This window comes from Nicotiana attenuata, unplaced genomic scaffold, assembly GCF_001879085.1.
Source record: "Nicotiana attenuata strain UT unplaced genomic scaffold, NIATTr2, whole genome shotgun sequence".
Classification (NCBI taxonomy): domain Eukaryota; kingdom Viridiplantae; phylum Streptophyta; class Magnoliopsida; order Solanales; family Solanaceae; genus Nicotiana; species Nicotiana attenuata.
This window is the reverse complement of record NW_017670784.1, coordinates 140402-163654: the sequence shown is the minus strand read 5'-3', so window position 1 is coordinate 163654 and position 23253 is coordinate 140402. Positions and strand designations below refer to the sequence as shown.

Sequence of the window (23253 nt, the reverse complement as noted above, 5' to 3'; positions counted from 1 at the left end):
AAGAATCTATCGTTAATTTGAAGCTAAGATGCCAAAAATGGCTACAACGAGCGCAGCTACTGAAATAAAATAACTCATGCCCTAAAAATGGAAAAAGGGTCTATTTATACTAAGCTGGAAAAACTGGACAAAAATGCCCCTGCAGGGTCAGTGCGGGCCGTACAAAATGGACCTCGGCCGCGCTAGGCTCTTGGACTTCAAATCTGGGTTCTCTAAACTTGGGCTCCGCGAACCGCGTAGAATGGACCGCGGACGCGGAGGTTTCTAGCACGGTCCGCACAAGTATGACCGCGGACCGCACAGCTTGAACCATGGCAAATTTTAACTCTCTGAATCTCTCATCCGCGGACCGCACAAAGTGGTAGTGTGGCCACGGAGCCTTCACCGCGGACCCCGCAAGGTGTAATGCGGCGCGTTGCCTGAATCCTGGTTTTGCCATCTCTTTGAATCTACCTAGTGCGGACCGCACAAAGTCGAATGCGGTCGCACTAGGCCTTTTTGCCCTCAATTTGCCTTGTCTTTGATACTTGAGCAGGTTTCACTCCCTTTAAGCCAATCTTTGACATTTCGTCACTTTGTGGATCAAACCTGCAATCAAGCACACTTATGAGCCTTTTGGGACTATTTTGTAACAATTTATAACCAAAGCATAAGCAAGAAGGAGCGTAAAACACGTTAAAATCCCTAGTTATCAAAGACACCTATCAACAGTAAAGTCAGCACTCTTGTTCAGGAAAGTGAAGCCAAGGATGCTGAGATAGCTAGGCTAAAGGCTCGTGTGGCAGAGGTGGAATCTGAGAGGGATGCTCTCAGAAGTGAGCTTACCAAGGAAAAGGAGAAGAATGATAGAATTCTTCACAATATGCTGAATCTTCTCCAAGCCCAAAACCAACCCTCTAGCTCCCCCAAGCCTTAGGAATTCTAGCATTTGTCTCCTGAACCTGTCTAGTACCTTCAATGACCCGGATTAGGGATTTTTCTTTCTTTTTTCTCATGTTTTTAATATTTTTTCTTTCTGGTTGTGGATTGTGGTAGCAACATATCTTCTATCAATGATATCTACTGTTTTTGCTCTTGATTTCATGTTAATATTTCCTTGATAGTTTAAATATGTTTGCTTGATTACTGATGATTAATCCATGATTGCACTTGCAGTTGCCCCAGTGGCCATGAGTACTTATTAAAATCTGGGACTCACACTTTGTGTATGCAACTTTTCGATGATGCCAAAAGGGGGAAGAGATATTGTGCTTTACATATTTTGAATAAGTGATATTTATAACCTAATTAACCTGGTCCTTGATGATAAGTGAATTTTCTAAACTTTGTATTGATGGTTAAGCTGAGTTCTTACGGGGTCCAAGTAAGTAAAAAGCACAGAGTTTGTCATCATCAAAAAGGGGGAATTTGTTGGCCCAAGTAAAAGGTGTAGTTTTGAAGACTGACAAAACAACTCAGACATGGACCAGGTCCATCTTGTGAAGCACAGTCATGATCAACCCAAACATGTAAGATGCACGTGAAGGAGATAAATCTAACTTATCAGAAGTAATATCTCCTGATCTGATCGAAAAGGTTGCATATTGGATAAGGAGATAAATACTCCTTATACGAAGAGAACACAGTTTAGAAAGAGGATAGGGTTAGAGTATGAGATCAACTAGAACTCTTTTACCATAGAAGAATAGCGTCTGTATCCCAGTCAATCTCTAATTACTAACTCCTTAAATATTAGTGTTGTTCTCTTTTACAGGTAATGCACATAAGCAGAAGTTAAACGTGAATTGAGAGCAAAATAGCAAGGCAATTTTGCTAGCAATTTATGTGTGATTCAAGCGTGCAATCCTGAAGCTACTTGAACAAGATAGAAGAACCAGTTCCAAGTGTTTATCTTTTATTCTAGTTCAATTGTAGTAGGTGATTTTACATTGTACCTTTCAGCTTTTATAGAAGCGATTGTACTAGGCACTTAGAGTGTTCAAGTTAGAGTTAACTTGAAGTTGTCGCAACAGTTGAGGTTGTGTGCCACAACGGGATTAGAGTTAATCCTAGGTTTACAAAAGAGTTTTTGTAAATGCAGTTTTTGGCTCAGTGATTTTAGTGGAAGTTTGGAAAAATCCTACTGAGTAGTAGGTCGTGGTTTTTCACCTTTTGAGCCAGGTGTTTTCCACGTAAAAATCTCTGTGTTCTTTATTTTCTTTACTTATTTTTCCACAAACAGTAGTAGTTGGAACATATAGAACAACTAGATCCTTCTATAATCAAGTTAAGCGAAAATTGGGTACCACACAAATCACCCCCACCCCTCTTGTGTGGCATTGAAGTGTAAAACATCAGTACTAGAGTTAGTCTCTTTGGTTATAGAGTTGTAACCTAAAACTGCTCATTCAAGTTAGTGAAGCTTGAAGTAAATCCTAGTGGGGTACTTTGAATTTGGACTTCATTCAAACTTCAAATGTGAGATCTGAAAAGACTTTGGTAGCACCCAACTTCAAATTTGTAGATCCAAATTAATAATCATACACCCGCAATTTCAACTTCAGATCTGTATGTCTGAAATTGATTTTCAGGTGGCTAAACTTTAATTTATAATTTGGCTATTTCTTAAATAAAGTCCTAAAATCGACTAGTTGTACTCAGCCCGTTTTCTTTAGGCTTGGGGAATTGTTGGCTGGAACTGAGAATGGCTTTAGGGTTGGTTTGTTTTTGCTTATTTCTGTCACCATTTGGATTGGAGTTAAGGGCTTTTGGTTACTTATTTGATTCTTGCTTTTCATAACAAAGAATTTTGTTACAACTAATATGAATACTAAGCCAAATATACATACATGAGGTAGGATAAATAGGCGGAAACGGGAGCATCAAAATTATGCGTCTATAGACAGGGAAAATTATTTTTCAAAAATAATTAGTTTTACAAATTTAATAGAAAACTCCACTGAGCTCAGTCAATTTAGTAAAGCTGTTGTTTGAATGCTGCAGCAGCAGAAGCATTACTAGAATTGTAGCCTTTAACATATAAGCTTCAGCAGCAGCAGCCAAAGCACTACTATTTGCTATGCAACTGCCAGTAACATATAACTTCTGATAATTTCCTAGTTTCTTGTTAAAAAAAAGCATGTATGACGTTTATAGCCAAAATAAGAGTTAGGAGATAGATCCCATATGAAGTTTGAAGAGAGAGGAATAGTGGCCATTTTCGTTACTGACAAGAGTTTCATGGCTTCCTTCTTCTATAATGGCCCCATTATTCATCACACAAACTAAGTCTGCTCCCTTAATTGTTGATAATCTGTGCGCTACTATAATCGTAGTTCGAGTTACCATGATTTGGTCTAATGCCATTTGGACAATCCTTTCAGATTCTGCATCAAGCGCACTAGTAGCTTCATCCAGTAATAATATTTTGGGATTTTTCACAATAGCTCGTGCAATGGCAACTCTTTGTTTCTGACCACCCGAAAGCTGAACACCTCGCTCCCCAACTATGGTATCGTACCCCTGAAATCCATTTTTCAGGTTTAGAAACATTGAAATATAAGAATGTGGAACTGAGAACTAAATGAATAAAAGAAGAACAAACTGAAATCTAATCCTAAACTCAGGAAGTGAACATGTAGCAACAAAGAAATTAGCTTCATTCCTAGAATTCACCAAAATGCTTTGACTCTATAAATTTATGGATTTTGACGTCCTCATTGAAGTTAAAATGACCTTCATCCCTCTCCATATGTAATTCTCCCTTATATAATTCAAAAGCAATCTCCCCAGATTAGGTTTTTCTCATTCAAACATTTCGTTGAAGAATTTTCCCTTACATTTTCTTAATAGTTAAAAGATCACTAAGCTTCTCTTCTCCCGGCAATTTTTTTCCTCAACAAAAGATTGGAGTTGTAGCTTACTAATCTCAACTTCACATGCAGAGTTTCTATCTCACAAAAGATTTTCGTCCCGCCTACTCTTTCCTTCCCAATTACCCATGGGCCTACTTGTACCACAAAGAATCTTAAAGAAGACGAAAGTAACCCTCCGATATCACACATTGAGTATTTCAAGATGCTCAGGAAGAAACTGAATTCTCTATTGCATTTTTATATTAGCTTTTGCTCCTAAGCCCGACTAGATGAATCATGAATGGTTTCCTAACCTGCTGTAAGCCACAAATGAACTTGTGAGCATTTGCTAATTTTGCTGCAGTTACTAGTTCACCTTCAGTTGGATCTCCTTCCTTCCCATACATGATGTTGGCTCGGATTGTATCATTGAACAGAACTGGTTCTTGGCTCACAAGCCCCATTTGATGCCTCAGCCATTTCAAGTTGAAATTTGTAATGTCAATCCCATCTAACATAATTCGACCCGAATCAAAATCATAATATCGTTGTAAGAGTGAGATCACTGTCGACTTCCCGCAGCCACTTTCTCCGACTAAAGCAATTGTCTAAATTTAGTAAACAAATGTAAAAGTTAATATTCAGAAGTACACAATATCATAAGTAATAAGAAGAAACTTTGTTGATTTCAGGTTGGTGTTAATCACCATTAAAGCACGTTTATGGTTTTGTAATACTCTTTATTTTCTATAATAGCTAGTTGAAAAAAAATAACTTACCCACATTTATAGATCAAGCTAAGATTTCTAATATTTTAAAACGTACAGTTAAGTTGTACTTAGTTTTGCTACTATCATACCAAACAAAATCATAACAAAATGAAAACAACAACAACAACAACATACCCAGTAAAGTTCCACAACTGGGGTCTGGAGCAAAAAAATCATAACAAAACGAGTTACTAATATTTGAGAAATATACCTGCCCACTCGAAATTGTCAGGCTGAAGCAACGAAGAACAAGGATGTTTGGCCTTGTTGGATATGTAAAGCATACTTCTTTAAACTGTACTACTCCTTTGATATGGACTAATGTCAAACCATCCTCATTACTTGAGTCTATCTTCGAATTTCTGTCTAATATATCAAATATTGAAGTGGCTGCACTCATAGATTTTTGTAAATCATTAGCAAAGAAGCTTGACTGAGAAATAACCATAGCTATCAAAAACACAGCAAGGAAAACCTGCGAGGCAAAAAGAAGTTATAGGAGGGAGAGTTATTATTTGATACAGGAGACTAACCATAAAATTATAAAAAAAAAAAAATAAATAAATAAAGGATTTAACATTTTTTTTTAGGATTTAACATACTTAAATGTGAACACCCCTACAACTCTACTTGGCGGGAACTCATGTTTTAGTCCTACGGTTGTAAGAGATTCAAAGTCCACCAAGGGCTATTCCTTCTTTCTGTTCTTTCCTACCAAGGGCCACTCCCACAAAAAAATTAAAACAAAATAGTAGTACTATATGTGGAACTTCCTTCCCATATTTTAATACTATTTTTGCTTTCCATCTTTTCTACCTTTGACTTGTCCTATATTAATGATGAAGGTAAGAACTTAAAGAGTGAATCCATTAAGTTTAAATTATGAATCTGCCTATGATTGAGTCATGTTTGCTCGATTCTCTTTCAGTAATTTATTGGAAAATAAAGAAAACAAGCACAGTAAATGCTTACGCGGAAATGATCAGAAAATGTAATTTTTCCATCCTGTACAAGTCGAGCTCCAGCGTAACTACTTGCTGAGTAGACAAAGAATATTAACGACGATGTAATTGCATAACTAATTCCACTAATCAAACCTTCTCCTGCCCTGGCCTTCATTGGGCCATCACTTTCCTTTTTATATAATTCCATAACCTTCTCTTCTGCACAAAAAGAAGCAACTGTTCTTATATTTCCAACTGCATCATTGGCTATTTGACTTGCTTGCACATACAACTTCTGCGCCAAAAAGGAAAAAAGAAAAGAAGCAGAATGATGACAAATTGAAACATCAAATAATAATATGGCTAGGAAATAACTGCCTTTTAGGGTAATGGATGACTTATTTACTTTTCTGGAGTCCAGTAACAACCGTTAGCTCATGTTACTAATTCCATGCAACTCTTAAGTCTTAACTACTCCAACCTCCCTCTTGTTTGTCACAACAAATTGCTCTTATTTCTTAAAGTTAAACATATTTTACTTTATTTGCTAAAGTTTTAAATATCCAGTTGTTTTGCTATATATTTCCCTTATACATCAGAAACAACCTATTAAAAATAAGCTAGACACAATTAATCAGAAAAGCCAATTTAGGTAATTTGAAGAAAAATTAATGGGCCACTTAAGACTTGACTGATGATCTCAATATCAGACTGGTCATGTCCGTTTTCAAAGTCAAGGTAAGGTTTATGTCCAAGGAACTATCATGATTAAAAAAAATATTAGTTCATTTTGTAAATCAACAATGCATAGGTCATTAATATGTAGAGTTAAAAAGTAAATATGAAATGAAACAAGGAATTGTAGGAGAAATATTATTCAGTTGGTTAAGTGTATGGCTACTTAATGAGTTTTTTGTTTACCAAAACGTAGGCGTAACCAAACCAACTTAAGGAATTTTTGCCGTCATTTGAAGTAGTATAATTTGCTATATTGGGTTGAAGGGCAGTATCATCACTTATTGAACTGAAAATAGAACATTACACTTTAGAGATGCAATAGGTTATTAAATAATTAGGAGAAGCTAAGGAGAGAGAAAATGTCAGGAGAAGGTGCATGTACCAAACCATGTTAATTTACCATGGTTTAAGTGATAAATTCTGGTAAAAATACATATTAACTAACTATGATTAAATGACAAAAACTTATGTAGAGAAACATGTCATGTGCTTATCTCTCTGATGCATGGACCAGGTCTAGCTAAGTGCTTTTTCGGAGGGAATTTTCATGTATCAATATGTTAAAAGAAATATCAAAGAAAGATTGTCACTATCTCTTGCACACATTTAGCTTGTCAATTATTTTCTTTCTAATTTTCTATCCTGAGTATTCACATTCCATCAGCCGTTGTACCAGTTTATGCCGGTCAGCCGGTCTGTTCATAAAATGACCTTTTGGCTCATCAAAAACTGTAAGCTAATGATTTCAAAAAATTACCAGTTGGGAAAATTGTATCCTAAAAATGCTTTGACACCAAAATGAGAAACCTAACAGAGACATAAAGAGACTTACATAAAAGAGTAAAAAAAGAACAACGGAAGACTTACAAAACGAGTGAAAAGATAAATAAGAGCTTATCAAGATTCGAAAACAGACCTTTGCATCAGCACCAAATCCTTTAGCGAACTTGTTTTGAACATAAATATTGGCCACCATAAATGGCAGCATGGAAAAGATAATAAGTGACAATAACCAACTTGCTCGAAAAGCAATTACTGCCCCAACAATTGCAGCCGCGAGATCTTTAGTTATTTTTTCCAATATATCCCCCACGAGAGCTCGAACAATAGCAGCATCAGCAGAAAGCTTTGTGGCTATCACTCCGACTGAGTTCTGTGGCTCATCGAACCAACCAATTTCCGTGTGGACAACCTTTTGAAAGCACATCGATCTAATACGTTGGATTAACTTACAACCAGCCACGGTAAAAGATAGTGTCGCTAATGGAGATGAAATCAGTAACGTTGTTGCAATAACCACGATCATGAGTGCCCAAAATTGTGTATCTTTCTTTAGTTCCTCTGGTGGCTCATAAAATGATTTAATCATGTTTGATAACAATAATCCAAAAATGGGGAGGACGGAACCAGAAACTGATGCAATTACAGCTCCCACAAATAAAATAGGAAACTCAGGCTTATTGAGATATGCAAGACGAGCAACTGGATCTTTTTCGAGCTTTTTAGATACTTTTAATTTCGTATCTGTTGCTCTTGCTAATCTAGTTTCAGGAATGTCATCAATTGCTGGAGTACCATAATTGTTTCTGGATTCTGGTCTTGACTCCTTGGAAAGATGTCGTGAATCATTGAGGCATATTTGCTCTTTTGCTTGATTTACTTCTTGGAAGTGAATAAGTCGAGAGTATGCTCCCTCAGGATTTTTCAATAGCTCAAAGTGTTTGCCTGACACATTAATGACATTAGCATCAGATCTGCGAAAACATTAGACAATATTGGGAAGATAGCTATGCCGCACATGGCAGAAGATATTTGTAGTTCAGTAGAAAACCTTTTGAAAAACCTCAACACATTTAGCAGTGCTTCAAGCGCTTGTTAAAAAATTAGCAATATATCTAGTATTATCATCTTTAGTGAATCTGGATATGTTCCCTGTGGTTTTCCTTTAGATAAGAGGTTTATATGTGAAAGTAAGTTCTAAATATTTGGTAACTGGAGAGGAGTTATACATATTTGTTTATACCTTTCTCAACAATTTTGCCTTGATGAATGACAGCAATATTATCTGCGTTCCTCACTGTACTGAGACGATGTGCAACTATCAAGGTTGTTCTAGCAACCATAATTTTGTCAAGTGCTTCTTGTACAGCACCCTCTGATTCGGCATCTAGAGCGCTTGTTGCCTCGTCTAGAAGTAAAATGCGAGGGTCTTTTAAAATTGCCCTAGCTATAGCAATTCTCTGTTTTTGTCCACCAGAAAGTTGAGTTCCACGTTCACCGACCATAGTTTCTATTCCCTGCAAGTAAAATCATTCAATGTAACAAAATCCTTGTACAGTAATTCTAATCAAGACAGGCAAGTACATAAAAAAAATATGAACCTGGGGTAGGCTTTTGATAAATTTGGTTGCATTAGCTATCTCAATTGCTACTTCAATTTCTTCCTTGGTGGCTCCATCTTTACCATATGCAACATTTTCCTTGATGCTAGTTGAAAACAAAGTAGGTTCTTGACTTACTAGAGCAATTTTTTGTCTAATCCACCTAATTTGGAACTCTTTGAGATTAACTCCGTCTATAAGAATTTCACCTAATTGTGGATCATAGAATCTCTCAATCAAACTAATCACTGTGGATTTCCCGCTTCCGCTTTCTCCAACCAAAGCAGCAGATTTTCCACTAGGGATTAACAGCGAAAACTCATTGAGTACTCTCTCTGTTGGTCGACTCGGATAGCTAAAATAGACATCTTTTATCTCTATATCACCACGGATGTCATCCAAAATCTTCCCACTATTGTTGTACGCATCAATCTCTGGATTTCTGTTTATTGTTTCAAACATCTTGAAAGCAGCAGCTTGGCCTGCTGTAAATGCAGCTAAGCAAGGAGATGCCTCACCTATTGACCTGAAAAATGGTTTTCGTACTTATGGTGTAGATGATCATCACATTAAAGCTCTTAAACTTGAAAGCATGTTCTAAGCTACTCAAGATTCATCTACAAAATGCTCACGTTGAAGCAGTTAACACAGCTAGAGTTACATTCAGCACCGCACCTCCTGTGTAACCTTTCTCCAAGATCATCTTTCCACCATACCAGAAAGCCAAAGCATAATTGCTGAAAAGAATAAAAAGGACTGATCCCAAGCCTAACCCACTTGCAAGTCCTTCATGTACACCAGATCTGTACGCCTTTTGTAGGAACTTGTTATACTTCTCGACAGCCTGCTTTTCACCTGTGAATGATGCCACCTATACAATATGCAGCGTGGATTTTATCCGAAAGAAAAAGAAAGTATGTTACCCCCGCCATTTTCCTTGATGACATTCTATAAAATAAGGACCCCAGAAAGAATCAAATTTCAATATTTCATGTAAGATTAGCAAAATGTTTGTAAAAATTTATTTAGATTATGCATAACATTTCAGTATCTGCGGACCAGATGTCACTTGCTCCTCTTTGTTTTTTATCTCATGTCTTTCTTTTTTCTCCTTTTTTATCTAGCTTTTTCTGTGTTTAAAATGTTCCACATACTATAATTTTGATCATTTGCATCAAGCTTCCTGTGTTCTACAACTCATCATATTTAGAAGCTAAATATAAGATGTTTTCTTTGGTTCTCAAGGTAAATAAAAGGCGTCCACAGGAGAAAAGGTAACGATAGCTAAGTTAAAGCTAAAAATGCTAAATCATGTATAAAATAAGAAACTTCGAAAGCATGGTGTTAAATTATTAAAATGACAAGAAGTAATCATGGAGAACAAACACACATGAAACTGAGAGAGAAGAAGCATCAAGTTATAAGGTTAAAATCTTACTGTTCTGATGGACGCAATTGTTTGCTCAACTACATTGGCTGCTTTAGAATAAGCTCTTTGTGAATCGGAAGCCTTTTTAGACATGAAGAGGAACATGACACCAACAACTATTGCCAGTGGTACAATGGTTGAAACCATAACAAGTGCTAGAAGCCACCCCCTGATGAAGGCAATAACAAATCCTCCTATAAACAATGCCATGTACCTTATGAACCTCCCCACCTGAGCACAAGCAAATTTATGTTGCATTACAAGAATTTCCTTGTATAATTTCAACATCACTAATTCTTCTCTGTTTTTTTTTTTTTTTTTGGATAAGAATCTTGGAATCTGTTTTTTTTTTTTTTTGGCATAAACAAAAATAATCAGAGTATTAATTGTTGTACCTTCTCGCCAATAGCATCTTGTATGATAAAAATGTCACCAGACATTTTCCCCATAACTTCCCCTGTATTTACTTCCTTATCGAAGAAAGTAACATCTTGTCGAAGAATACTTCTAAAATACAACACCCTTAGTCGAGCAGCTTGTCTCTCAGCAGTGATCGTCCAACAAGCCACCTCTAGCAAACAAATTAGCACAAATCTTTTAGGAACTTTTGCTAATTGCATTTCAAATTAGCTCAAGTTAGTTGGACTTACGAAGAAATGCTGCTACACCAGTAGCGATTGCCACATAAACAAGTTGTAATGACACCTGAAAAATAACCAGCCGATTCAGAAAACGCAGACACGGATTAAACGCCGCGTGCCCTGTCACGGCACCCACACAGACACAGAGGCTGATCCAAGTTCGAGATTCTAGCACCGCCCATTAGATTTTACTGTTAATTACATAAACAGTCAGAGCCAAAATTATTGCGTTCGGATGAAGCCGTCCCTGCATCCAAAGGATCTACTGGACAAACAACAGGTCAATCTGGAAATGAAGTTTCCGACGGTGTCTAAGGAGATCGATCGCTGCTTCCTTTTGAGGAGCAGAGCGCCGCGAACTCCTCCGTGTTCCACCCGTCGCTTGCGATGTCATCCGCCTCCATGATGACGCTCTCTCTTCCTTCATTCCTCTCTCTTTCCACCATTGTCCAAAAAAGTTCGCGCAAAAAGTATCCCGTCCTATAAATGGCTGCACCATCATCCGAAACTCTCTTTTCCGCACAATTTAAATTATCTCCGAACCTTGGAAAAGAGTTTATAGTTTTATAAATGTTTTTATAAACACATAAATACTAACAACAACAACAATAAACAACATATCCAATATTATCCACCCTAAGCCTATAAATAGTATAATATATTTAAGACCACAACTTTTATAAAAATAGCACGGTCTAGCCAGCTTTCGGACTGGTCATTCAAAAATAGTCAGCGTTTACCAAGTCAATAAAAAATAGCCACTATTTTACTGCAACAGAGACCGGTCCAGCATAATATACTGGAGTTCGGTGCACCTGTATATGAACTTCCAGTATATTATGTTGGAACTCCAACACACAGAAAGTTCCAGCATAATATACTGGAGATTCGAGCACTTGTGTATGAACTTCCAGCCAGTGGCGAAGCCACATATTGATAAGGGTGGTCAACTGACAACCCTTCGTCAAAAAATTGCACTGTTTACATAGGTAAAATATTACATTTTAAAAGTATATAACACATATTGAACACCCTTTGTCCGAACTTTTTTCACTTCTTTTAAATTTGAACACCCTTGGAGAAATTCCTAGCTTCGCCACTGTTTCCAGCATATTATACTGGACCGGTATACTTTGCTGGAACTCCAGTATATTATGCTGGAGTTCTAGTGTACTTATGCTGGAACTCCATCATATTATGCTGGCATACTTATCCTGGAACTCCAGTATAATATGCTGGAGTTCAAGTATACTTATGTTGGAACTCCAGCATAATATACTGGCGTATTTTCCGGGTTTTGAACAGTATTTTCGCTCAAATTTATCTTCACATGAAAAGTGGCTAAATTTCGATTACTTTTGAAATTGGGCTATTTTTGAACAACCACTTATAAATGTGGCTATTTTTTAATTTCTCCCCAAGTTTTAAGAGGACTATAGTATATAAATAATGTGGCTTGTTTAGGACCACATGTTTCAGAAGTACTTGTTTCTTTCTTTAACTCCATGCCAACAAATTGGTTCACATACATTGAAATGATCAGAGTAATATTTTTATGGATATAGTCTTAAACAAATTATAGTATTTGTATAAAAACTTCTAATTCACCATAAAATTAGAAGTTTAAGTTAAATTATTTTTAAATTAAAAGAATTTTGCAAGAAATAGGTTCAAGTTAAGGGTGTGCATTTGGTTTTTCGGTTCGATTTTGCATTATTCGATTTGATTTTTCAATTTTCAATTTTGAAAAAGTGAATCCATTCCGAACCAAAATAAGTTTGGTTTGGTTTGGGTTTTCTCTCTTTGGTTCGACTTTTTGGTTTGTTATTCGGCTATGTCGTATAAAAAAATTAACATAATTGAATATTTATATTTAATGGCGAAAAATAAACATTATAAAGATGAGAAGTAATAATAATATATTTTAAAAATAATTTCTAATATTAGTCAAAGGTAATTTAAAAAATAATATTTAAAAGTAACATATTCAAACAATAAAAATTCTAAATCTAAATAATATTTCAAGCTCAAATGAGATTGATTCTTGCTTGCAAATATTAAAACTTGAAGAAACAGTAAAAAAAAAAAAAATTATGAAAGCTTCGCAATCAAAATATTACTTAGTAAACACGAGAAATTAGGGCTTTTATTATAAAGATGAAGAATGAGGCTTTATATACCGTAGTGCAAATAGGCCAATAAATAAGCAAGGTGAAAATGATAAAATGCTCAAACTCTAACTCTCGTATATAGTATGTGTTAAGTAATATATATATATATATATATATCGATTTTTTGAGATTTTTTCATTTTTATTTTTATGAAACCAAAACAGAATCAAAATTTTCTCAATCCGAAACCAAACCAAAAACTAATTCAAATTAAAATTTTGGTTTAGTTCAATTTGGTTTAATCCAAATAATGCACACCCCTAGTTCACGTACCGGAACAAAGGAAATATCTTTCGGAGTTCTTTTTTTTTTGGTGTGAATTATATATAATTACCCCAAACTTATTCTTATGTGTGAACTACACACTTAAATTTAACAGAGTCATGTGACCCTCTATTTTTGTTCAAACAGTAATTCATAAAACTCATAGAGGTATATATTTGGACGAGAAAATGGGGTACAAGCGCTGCCCACGTGTTCACGTTATCTTGTAAAATTTAGTGGGCGTTTGGACATAAGAATTATAAAATTCCAAAACAGGGTAAAAAAACTTTTAAGTGAAAATGGTATTTGAATTTTAGAGTTGTGTTTGGACATGAATAATTTTGGGTTGTTGAAGTTTTGTGAGTGATTTGAGTGAAAATTTTTGAAAAACAGTTTTTTGGAGTTTTTCAAATTTTCGAAAATTTCCAAAATGCATCTTCAAGTGAAGATTAAAATTTTTATGAACAAATGCTGATTTCGAAAAAAAAGTAAAAATTTTTAGAAAAAAGGGAAAAATTTCTTATGTTCAAACGGGCTCTTAGTTGGCATAGCCACTTTTGCGCGTGCTAATAGAGTTTGGTCGCCTTTTGAGATGCATTGGTGAAGTAACCATTGGTCCGACTAAATTTACATTTTTTACCCCAACTAAAATATGGAACACAACTTCAGCAATCGATACTTTAGTTCGGAGCCCCAAGAATGATTTCTGATTTTGAGCCTTTGCTAGTGCAACATCCAAGAACGATTCATGGAGTTCAAAGTAAGGTATTTGAAACATGTAAAAAATTCAAACTCCAGTAATCGTTATCGGGCTTGAACCTATAAAGGTTTGAATCTCAGTAATTGTTATTGAGGTTTGGACCTATAAAGGTTTGAACAAACTCCAGTAATCATTGTTGTGGTTTTAACTTACAAAGATTTGAACCCTAGTACTTGTTGCTAGGGATTAAGTCTAGAACGAATGTTTCACCAATGGTATCTCTTTTGTGCTCAAGGATAATATCCTGGAGTTTTAACTTGTAGAAGCTAGAACTACGTGATTTTGTCCTGCGATTTAAAATAAGGTACCATTAGGAAAGGGATCGCTTGGTCCTTGAAGAGTTCTTTCAAAACAAAGAATTGATTGAATTGTCTTATTAGGACAATTCATGATTCATATGCTTAGTCAGAAGGAATAATTCAATGGAGTTATGGATTTACCTAGGTCAGTTTATGGGCTAATCAATAAAGAATTTTTATCTTCAAAACAGAGTGTTTTGGACTCCAATATATTATACTATCTTGTAGAATATTCGAAATCCAATTGCATTGCTGGAGTTGTTCAGTGTATTCGGATACTTTTGTCCAAATATACCCGTATTTAATAAAGTGGCTAAAATCTAATAGCTTTTAACTTGTACTAAACGCTAATAGAAGGGGCTAATTACCAATATCACTCCATTATCTCCCCCTAAATCTCAACATTTTTTTCTGCCTCGGGAAAATGTTGTTTATGCCCATTTTCTATTAAAACAACCTCAACTTTTCACTCACATCAACAAATCACTAAAGAGAAAAAATGATGACCAGTCACTGAAAGGGATAAGAAAATGCAAGAACTGATTGTACAACTTTTTTTTAAGCAATAAACATCTATAGAAAGCATTGTGATGCCCATGGCAGAGGGTTGGCCGGTGAGGGAAGAGATCGAGGACTGGAGACCTCTAGGCTGAAAATCTTTTGAAGAAGGAGTACACATGTCACCTTAGTCTAATTTTACATCGGAATGAGTGAAAAAAATGAAGAGTTTTATAAGACATAACACAAGTTAAGATGGTATGCTCTCTTTTGGGCTCGATGATAGTGTAGCTCAAAGGACAAATTCGTGAGGTCTATTAGGACAAAGCGGATAACACATGCCATAGACTTGAATCGTGACAAGTACCCTATAGAACGTCGCTTTAGATGGATCAAGGATGTTATTTTCGGGTGAAGAAGGTGTATATGCAGGTTACGCTGTTCCAGCGAATGGTGAAGAAGATGTAGGGAAGTGACACCGAAAAATACAATAATAATACTGCAATAATATTATTTGTAAGCAGATACACGAATTGGCTTGAGTCGTGTTGGGCACTGTCCTAAGAAACTATTTCAGCAATGTGAAATATTTCCCCAGGATTAAACAAGCCCATCTCTATTTTATTTAGAGGATACAGGAATCAGCAAAATTAAATGTTACAAACTCAGCTATTTAAAAGAAGGGAACAAGAGAAGTTAAACTACCAAAAAGAAAGACAACAAGGGGAAGTTGGAGGATAATGCAATTAGAAGGAAAGAGAAGAAGGATTTCTTTTTGTCTTGCTGATGGTTATTTCCTTGTCTAGTTGAGCCTATTTATAGTTATGTTGCATGAAACTTGATTTTTGCATGGCAAAAACGTGCCCGAGGATTTGCCACTTTTTACACTTCTTTTGCCACTTACCATAGCCTTCTAGAAGGGCTAAAACACTTGTCCAAAGGGCATTAAAATATTGCCACAGTCTCCCACTATTTTAAAGACCTTCAAAAATAAACTTGCTGGATTTGTATGGTCCAAATTTAATAGGTTTGGTGTTTTTTGGACTATGAACCAAACTTAGACCAATAAAATTTAACTTACAGAATTTCTGGTAAAATATAATATTTCTATGAACCAATAATTCTTATTGTAAGTTACAGATTTTATCAATCACATTTCGACCCTTACAATTTTACTGTTCAACGCGGTTTTGCGCCCAATAGGCCATGCGCGTGCCTGGTTATTCATGAGAGCTCTAGAGTCTAGGCCAAAATCTCTTAGGAGTGGCCCACTCCACTCTCATATAGGTGAATTCATCAAGTGTATACTGCTTTTAAATACACCATGCATAAGGACTATGAATTTCATTAAGAGTTATAACTCAGCCTCTCAAATTAGTAGCAGTCAAGCACTCTCTTTTAGTGCATCAGTGCCAATATCAACTTGTTATTACCCATATGAACCTACTTCATGGGATCTCCAATAACATAGCTTGGGTTACCATCTCTATTGACAACACGTCGGCCTTAACCCCATCTCTTTTGAGGTTTGAAGAATTAATTTTCTTCCTACTGGTTTAGTCAGAGGATTGGCCAAATTTATCTCTGACTTCACATAGTCAATGAAAATTATTCCATCTCTCAACAACTGTTTTATGACATCATGTCTCAGTTTCATGTGTCTACTTTTACAATTATAAGATTTATTCTTTGCAATAGCTATTGCCACTTGATAATCACAATGCATAGACACAGGAGGCAATACGTCCTTTATTAAAGAGATATTAGCTAAGAAGTTTCTTAGCCACTCAACCTCAGAACTAGCTAACTCCAGAGCTACAAACTCTGATTCCATAGTCGATCTAGCAATAATCGTCTGTTTATTTCCACGATATTGCACCACCACCAAGGGTGAATACATAACCACTAGTGGATTTTGTCTCATCTGAATCAGAGATCTAGTTGGCATCACTATACCCTTCTAAGGTAGAAGGAAATCCACTATATAGGATACAATAGTTCATGGTTCCTCTCAAATATTTCATTAGTCTATCTAATGCAGAACAGTGCTCTCTGTTGGGATTATGAGTATATCTACTCAGTCTACACACAGCATAGGCTATATCAGGCCTTGTAAAATTCATTAAATACATCAGACTCCCAATAATCTGAGCATATTTAGACTGAGCAACTGGGTCACCATTATTCTTTTTCAACTTAGATTTAGCATCAAAAGAAGTGCTCACAAATGTGACATTAAAATATTCAAACTTCTTAAGAAGTCTCTCAACATAATGTTCTTGTGACAACATTATTCCATCTTCACTCCTTATAACTTTAACTCCCAATATTGTATTTACTTCACCCAGATCTTTCATATCAAAATTAGCAGATAGAAATTATTTTGTACTTTGCACAATATTTAAACTTGTACCAAATATAAGCATGTCATCAACATATAGACATATTATCACATAATCATTGTCTACCACTTTAGTATATAGACATTTATCCACCTCAACTGAAGAAAAACCCTCTCTCAGTAAGACTTGTTCAAATTTCTCATACCACTGCGTAGGAGCTTGTTTAAGGCCATAAAGAGATTTAATTAATTTACAAACTTTATTTTCTTGTACAGAAATGACACAACCTTTGGGTTGAACCATATAAATTTCTTCTTCTAAATCACCATTTTAAAAAGCTGTTTTGACATCCATTTGATGGATAAAAAGCTTACGGATTGAAGCTAAGGCAATTAAAACTCTAATAGAAGAAATTCTAGTCACTGGTGCAAATGTATCGCAATAATCTATATTTTATTTTTGAGAAAAACCTTTGCTACTAACCGAGATTTATGTTTATCTAAAGATCCATCAGGATTAAATTTTTTTTTGAAAATTCATTTACAACCAATATATTTTGCACCAGGAGGTAAATCAGTTAAAATCCATGTATTATTTTTCATAATAGAATTAATTTAAATTATTATTGCTTCTTTCCAATATTTAGCATCTGAAGAAGATATAGCTTCAAAATAATTTGATGGTTCATTATCGACAAGAAAAGTTTGAAAATCATTTCCATAAGAAAAATATTCTTTCCTTTGCCTTTTGCTCCTTCTTGGTTCCTCATTAGAGATAATTTTACTATTCTTTTCAACAAGTGTATGAGAAATTTTATCAGACAATGGATAAATATATTCAAAGAACTCAGCATTCTTTGTCTCAATTATAGTATTGTAATCAAGCACATCACTTTTTAAAACAAGAAATCTATATGCAGCACTATGTTCAGCATATCCAATAAGCATACAATCAGCAGTTTTAGAACCTATTTTCTCTTTTTAGATTCAGGCAAAAGAACTTTAGCAAGGCACCCTCACACTTTTAAATATTTCAAGTTAGGTTTATAACCCCTCCACAATTTATACGGAGTTTTGCAGTTCTTCTGTATGGTATTCTATTTTGTAAGTGACATGCAGATAAAATAACTTCACTCCACAAATTATCAGGAGCGTTAGAACTAACTAACATAGAGTTCATCATCTTTTTCAATGGTCTATTTTTTCTTCCAGCTACTCCATTTGACTCGGGTGAATAAGGAGGAGTTACCTCATGAATTATTCCATTCTTTACACAAAAATCATTTAATGATAAATGTTCTCCACCTCTATCAGATCTAATTCTCTTGATGTTTCTACTAAGTTGATTTTCAATCTCAGTTTTATAAGAAATAAAAGCATTAAAAGCATCATCTTTATTTCTAAGCAAATACAACTTAGTATATCTAGAAAAATCATCAATAAATGTCATATAATATCTTTTACCACCTCTAGTCATAGTCTGCTTTAAATCGCCTAAATCAGTGTAAATCAAGGATAACAATTCAGTTTCTCTATTTATAAAAAAATAAGTCTTTCTAGTACTTTTAGCTTCAGCACATATTTCACACTTGTCATTATTATTTGAGTCTAAACCAAATATTAATCCTAAAGACTACATTTTCTTTATATATACTACATTAACATGTCCTAGTCTAGCATGCCACAAAGAAATTGACTCAACCATATAAGCAGAAGAAGATACATTTTTATTGCTAGTATTAGAAATATTAAGCATAAATAAACGATGGTTACAATATCCATTGCCCACAAAAATATTATTTTTGGTCAATACAACCTCATTATTCTCGAAAGAAACCTTCACTCCAACTTTTCATAATAACCCAACAGAAACCAAATTGGTTTGGATATTAGGAACATGCAATACATCTCTCAATGCTAGAGTTTTACCAGATATGAGTTTGAGAAGAATTTTTCCTTTCCCAAGAACACAAGTTGTTCTTGAGTCACCAAGATAAATAGTTTCTTCTCCTTCCTCAACTCAACTTGGGTGTAAGATAAAAATTTATTTTTGTTTGCACAAATGTGCCTAGTAGCACCAGAGTCTATCACCCAATTTCTCACATTGGCCACATTATTTATTTGGAAAATGACCACAATAATTATATTATCCGCTTTCGTCAAGTTTAATTTTGACTTAGCGAGATTAGCATTTATCCCAACTCTTCTTTTACATTGAGGTGCATTTTTCTTGAAGGTTTTAATATTAGAATTGGATATGTAATCATGTCTATTCACATGCCTGTATTTTGATATTAGTGTCTGCCAAAGTTGTGGATGCAATAATGTATTTGCAACACCATGGATATCTAGCAGGACAGCTGGAACAGTAGCAGTGGAGACAACACTAAAATTGGTAGCACCATCAAAATTTTTTGTAGTAGTATTACATGCCATAGTTTCTTAGATTTTAGGGAAATGATACCGAAAAATATAATAATAATACTGCAATAATATTATTTGTAAGCAGATACACGAATTGGCTTGAGTCGTGCTGAGTACTATCCTAAGAAACTGTTTCAGCATTGTGAAATATTTCCCAAGATTAAACAAGCCCATCTCTATTTTATTTAGTGGATACAGGAATCAGCAAAATTAAATGTTACAAACCCAGCTATTTAAAAGAGGGGAACAAGAGAAGTTAAACTACCAAAAAGAAAGACAACAAGGGGAAGTTGGTGAATAATGAAATTAGAAGGAAAGTAAAGAAGGATTTCTTTTTGTCTTGCTGATGGTTGTTTCCTTGTCTAGTTGAGAGCCTATTTATAGTTGTAACTACATGAAACTTGGTTTTTACATGGCAAAAACGTGGCAGAGGATTTGCCACTTTTTACACTTCTTTTGCCAATTTTTATGGCCTTCTAGAAGGGATAAAACACTTGTCCAAAGGACATTAAAATATTTCCACAGAAGGTCTATGTGTACGTTATGTTGTTTCTCAGAGAAGATCAGTAAGTTTCTTAACAGGATCATAGGGTGGCAAAATAACTTTTTTTTTGGGAAATAGTGACTTTCTATTCATTCCAAAAAACAGCTTTACAAATCAAGTAGATGCTGACCATCTACATCTCTATCTTCTAACTACATCAATTATGATGATCTAATTACATCTCTACTGTATGGATATTTACATCAGCTTAAGGCTTTTAAAAAAAAAAGAAAAACAGAAACATTCTACATACTCTCAAAACTAAGAGCCTAGAGGAAAGTAGTCTAATTGTTGCAATGCTCCTTGCCATTTCTTTATTGTCCTCCCTCTGGTATGTATATGCATCACAATTTCTCTGCAGATACTGTCCTTCTTGAGTACTCCCCCTTGAAATCTAATCACATTTCTTTCCCTCCAAATTGTGTACACTAGCATACGCAATACACAGGTTACAATTGCCCAGCGACCAGATTTCTTTTTTGCACCTTTGTTAATCCATTGGGCCTCTCCTTGCCAATTCTGAATAGGTTTAGAATGGCCCTGCCAATTGAGGAGCTTAGTCCATATTCCTTTTACTATTGGATAGCCGAAATATAAGTGTTCAAATACTTCATCAGTGTGCCTACAGAATACACATTGTTTGGGTATTTGAACTCCAAATTTGGTAAGTCTGTCCACTGTTGCTAACCTCTTTTGTAGTGCCAACCATATTATGAATTTATATCTAGGGTGCAGATGAGGTTGCATAGTTATACTCTTCCAAGGTACCCTTTGTAGTTGAGGGAATTGCACTCATACTGAATTTTCCTCCATTTTGTAGTTGGACAAGTCTGCTTACCATATCCCCTTGAATACCTTGCAATTCAAGAACAAAGTTCCTGGTCTCTATTATCTTTCTAACCACCCAAGCAACATTCTTGGGTATTGGACTGCTTTCCACTATCCTGTTTCTTATGTAGAAGGTGTGAACCCATCGGATCCATAAGCTGTCCTTCTTCATTGTTACTGCCCACGGGTGTTTTGCAACTGCTGCTTTGTTCCAGTAGTAAAGGTTCATTACATTTAGTCCACCTGCAACTTGTGGCCAGCATACTCTGTTCCAAGCAACTAGTGCTTTCTTGGTGATGTTTGATGTGCCATACTATAAGAAGGATCTACAGATGGCTTAAATCATCTTTAATATCTTCTTAGGCAACAAAAAGATTTGTGCCCAGTATGACTGTACCCCAAACAAGACTGATTTAATTAACTGGAGCCTGCCAGTATATGAAAGCAATTTGGATGTCCAACAGTTGATTTTTTGTGTAATCTTCTCTACTAGTGGCCAACATTGGATAATAGACAGCTTTTTGGAGGCTAGTGGTACACCTAGGTATCTAAATGGCAGAGTACCTTCAGTGTATCCCAATTCTTGCATAATGTCTTGCTTTGTGCTATCTGAGATGCCTGCTAGGTTGATAGAGCTTTTTTCTGTATTTGCCTGGAGGCTAGATGAGTTATAGAACTTGAGAAATGTTTGCTGCAGCAGTCTTATGGATGTAATGTCAGCTTTACAGAACATCAACAGGTCATCCTCAAAATAAATGTGAATTACTTCTAGCTTCTTACATCTGGGACGGAATTTAAAGTGTCTGTGATTTTCCAGCTGTGCAAGTTCCCCCTGCAGATACTCCATGGCTATGACAAACAAATAAGGAGACATGGGGTCCCCTTGTCAAATGCCTCTTCTTCTTTGAAATAGTTTTGTCAGTCCTCCATTTATGTTGAGGGAGTAAGTCACCGTGGTGATGAATTCCATTATCCAACTGACAAATTTATAAAGGAATCCAAGCTCTAATAGCATTCTTTCAAGGAAGTTCCAATCTAGAGTGTCATAGGCTTTTCTAAGGTCTACCTTTAAAACACACCTTGGGGAGATCCCTTTTCTGTTGTATCCTTTGAATAACTCATGAATAAACAAGATATTATCTGTATTGCTTCTTCCATCAATAAAGGCTGATTGTGACTCCCCAATGAGATCCCCCATTACACTCTTTATTCTGTTGGTGATAACTTTGGTTATTATCTCGTATAGAGTGGTGCAACAAGCTATAGGTCTGAATTCTTTGACTTGGCTGGGGTTTGGCACTTTTGGAATTACAGTGACTGCTGTACAATTCATTCCTTTATGTATTGTGCCTATTTCAAAGAATTCCTTGACTGCAGCACATACTTCAGAACCAACTACAGTCCATTGTGTTGTGAAAAACTCAATGGGAAAGCCATCAATCCCTGGGGCTTTATCATGAGGCATATCTTTTATAGCAGCTAGAATCTCCTCATTTGTTACATTTTTGACCAGTGTCACCTTCTGTTGTTGGTCAAGGCATCTCCCTTGTTTTGCCACTTCAGCATCTGGACATCTATGAACTTCTCCACTTTCTCCCATGAGTTTGGCGAAGAATGATATGAATTCATTTTCTATTTGGACTGGATCTGTTAGCTTAATACCACATTCAATGTAGATGGATGCAATGTGGTCTTTGCTTTTCCTCATCTTCTATTAAGCATGGAAATATTTGGTATTTGAGTCACCATATTCAATCCAAGTGGCCCTAGACTTCTGTTGCAATACATGTTCTTCTATATGACTCCATTTTGCCATTTCTGTCAAGATTTCCTTTTCCTGGTTGAACAAGCTCTGATCTAGAGGAGAGTTTTTGAGTTCCCCTGTATTATCTCTACTTTCTGTCTTGCCTGGTCAAGTCTCTACTGGTAGGAAGCCATATATTTGTTCAAGTCTTTAAGGCCATTTTTGAGTTTCTTCAATTTCTTTCAGATTGTGTTCATGGGCACTTCTTGAATTTCCTGCTGCCATACCTCTTGCACTATGCTCTTGAACTTTGGATCCTCCATAACATTCTTGTAGAGCTTGAAAGGTTTAGGATGCAATCCTTCCTTATGTTGACTAATATGTATGAGGATTGGAGAGTGATCAGACACTTCTGGATTCATGAATTAAGCTTCTATGTGGCTATATTATTGCAGCCACACATAATTGCCTATTGCCCAATCTATCTTGCTATACACCCTTTTATCTTCCTGTTGCTTGTTACACCATGTAAAGAACCAGCCAATACTTTTTAATGGGGTCAGCACATAAACTAAATTTTGAAAGCCTTGTGTCTCTGATTGAGTGACTGGTGCTCCTATTCTGTCTTTAGTGGTTAGCACATT

The 23253-nt window shown here is 35.6% G+C and overlaps 2 protein-coding genes across 2 annotated transcripts; both read right to left on the bottom strand.

Annotated features, from left to right (window-relative positions):
- Positions 1–2878: 2878 nt before the first annotated feature.
- On the bottom strand, positions 2879–11263 carry LOC109243306 (ABC transporter B family member 11-like). Its single transcript, XM_019410214.1, has 11 exons — positions 10746–11263; positions 10491–10666; positions 10105–10326; positions 9299–9537; positions 8667–9192; positions 8309–8582; positions 7202–8010; positions 5576–5842; positions 4815–5078; positions 4148–4441; positions 2879–3501 (listed from the first exon to the last, which is right to left on the bottom strand). Exons 2-11 carry the CDS (start codon positions 10542–10544, stop codon positions 3148–3150), a joined length of 3303 nt encoding a protein of 1100 aa, XP_019265759.1. The 5' UTR covers positions 10545–10666; positions 10746–11263; the 3' UTR covers positions 2879–3147.
- On the bottom strand, positions 10732–22573 carry LOC109243301. The gene is made up of 7 exons (XM_019410210.1): positions 21945–22573; positions 21818–21842; positions 21263–21697; positions 20876–21178; positions 20491–20577; positions 10939–10983; positions 10732–10800 (listed from the first exon to the last, which is right to left on the bottom strand). The coding sequence occupies exons 1-7, from the start codon at positions 22571–22573 to the stop codon at positions 10732–10734; spliced, it is 1593 nt and encodes a 530-aa protein (XP_019265755.1).
- Between the last annotated feature and the right edge of the window lie 680 nt (positions 22574–23253).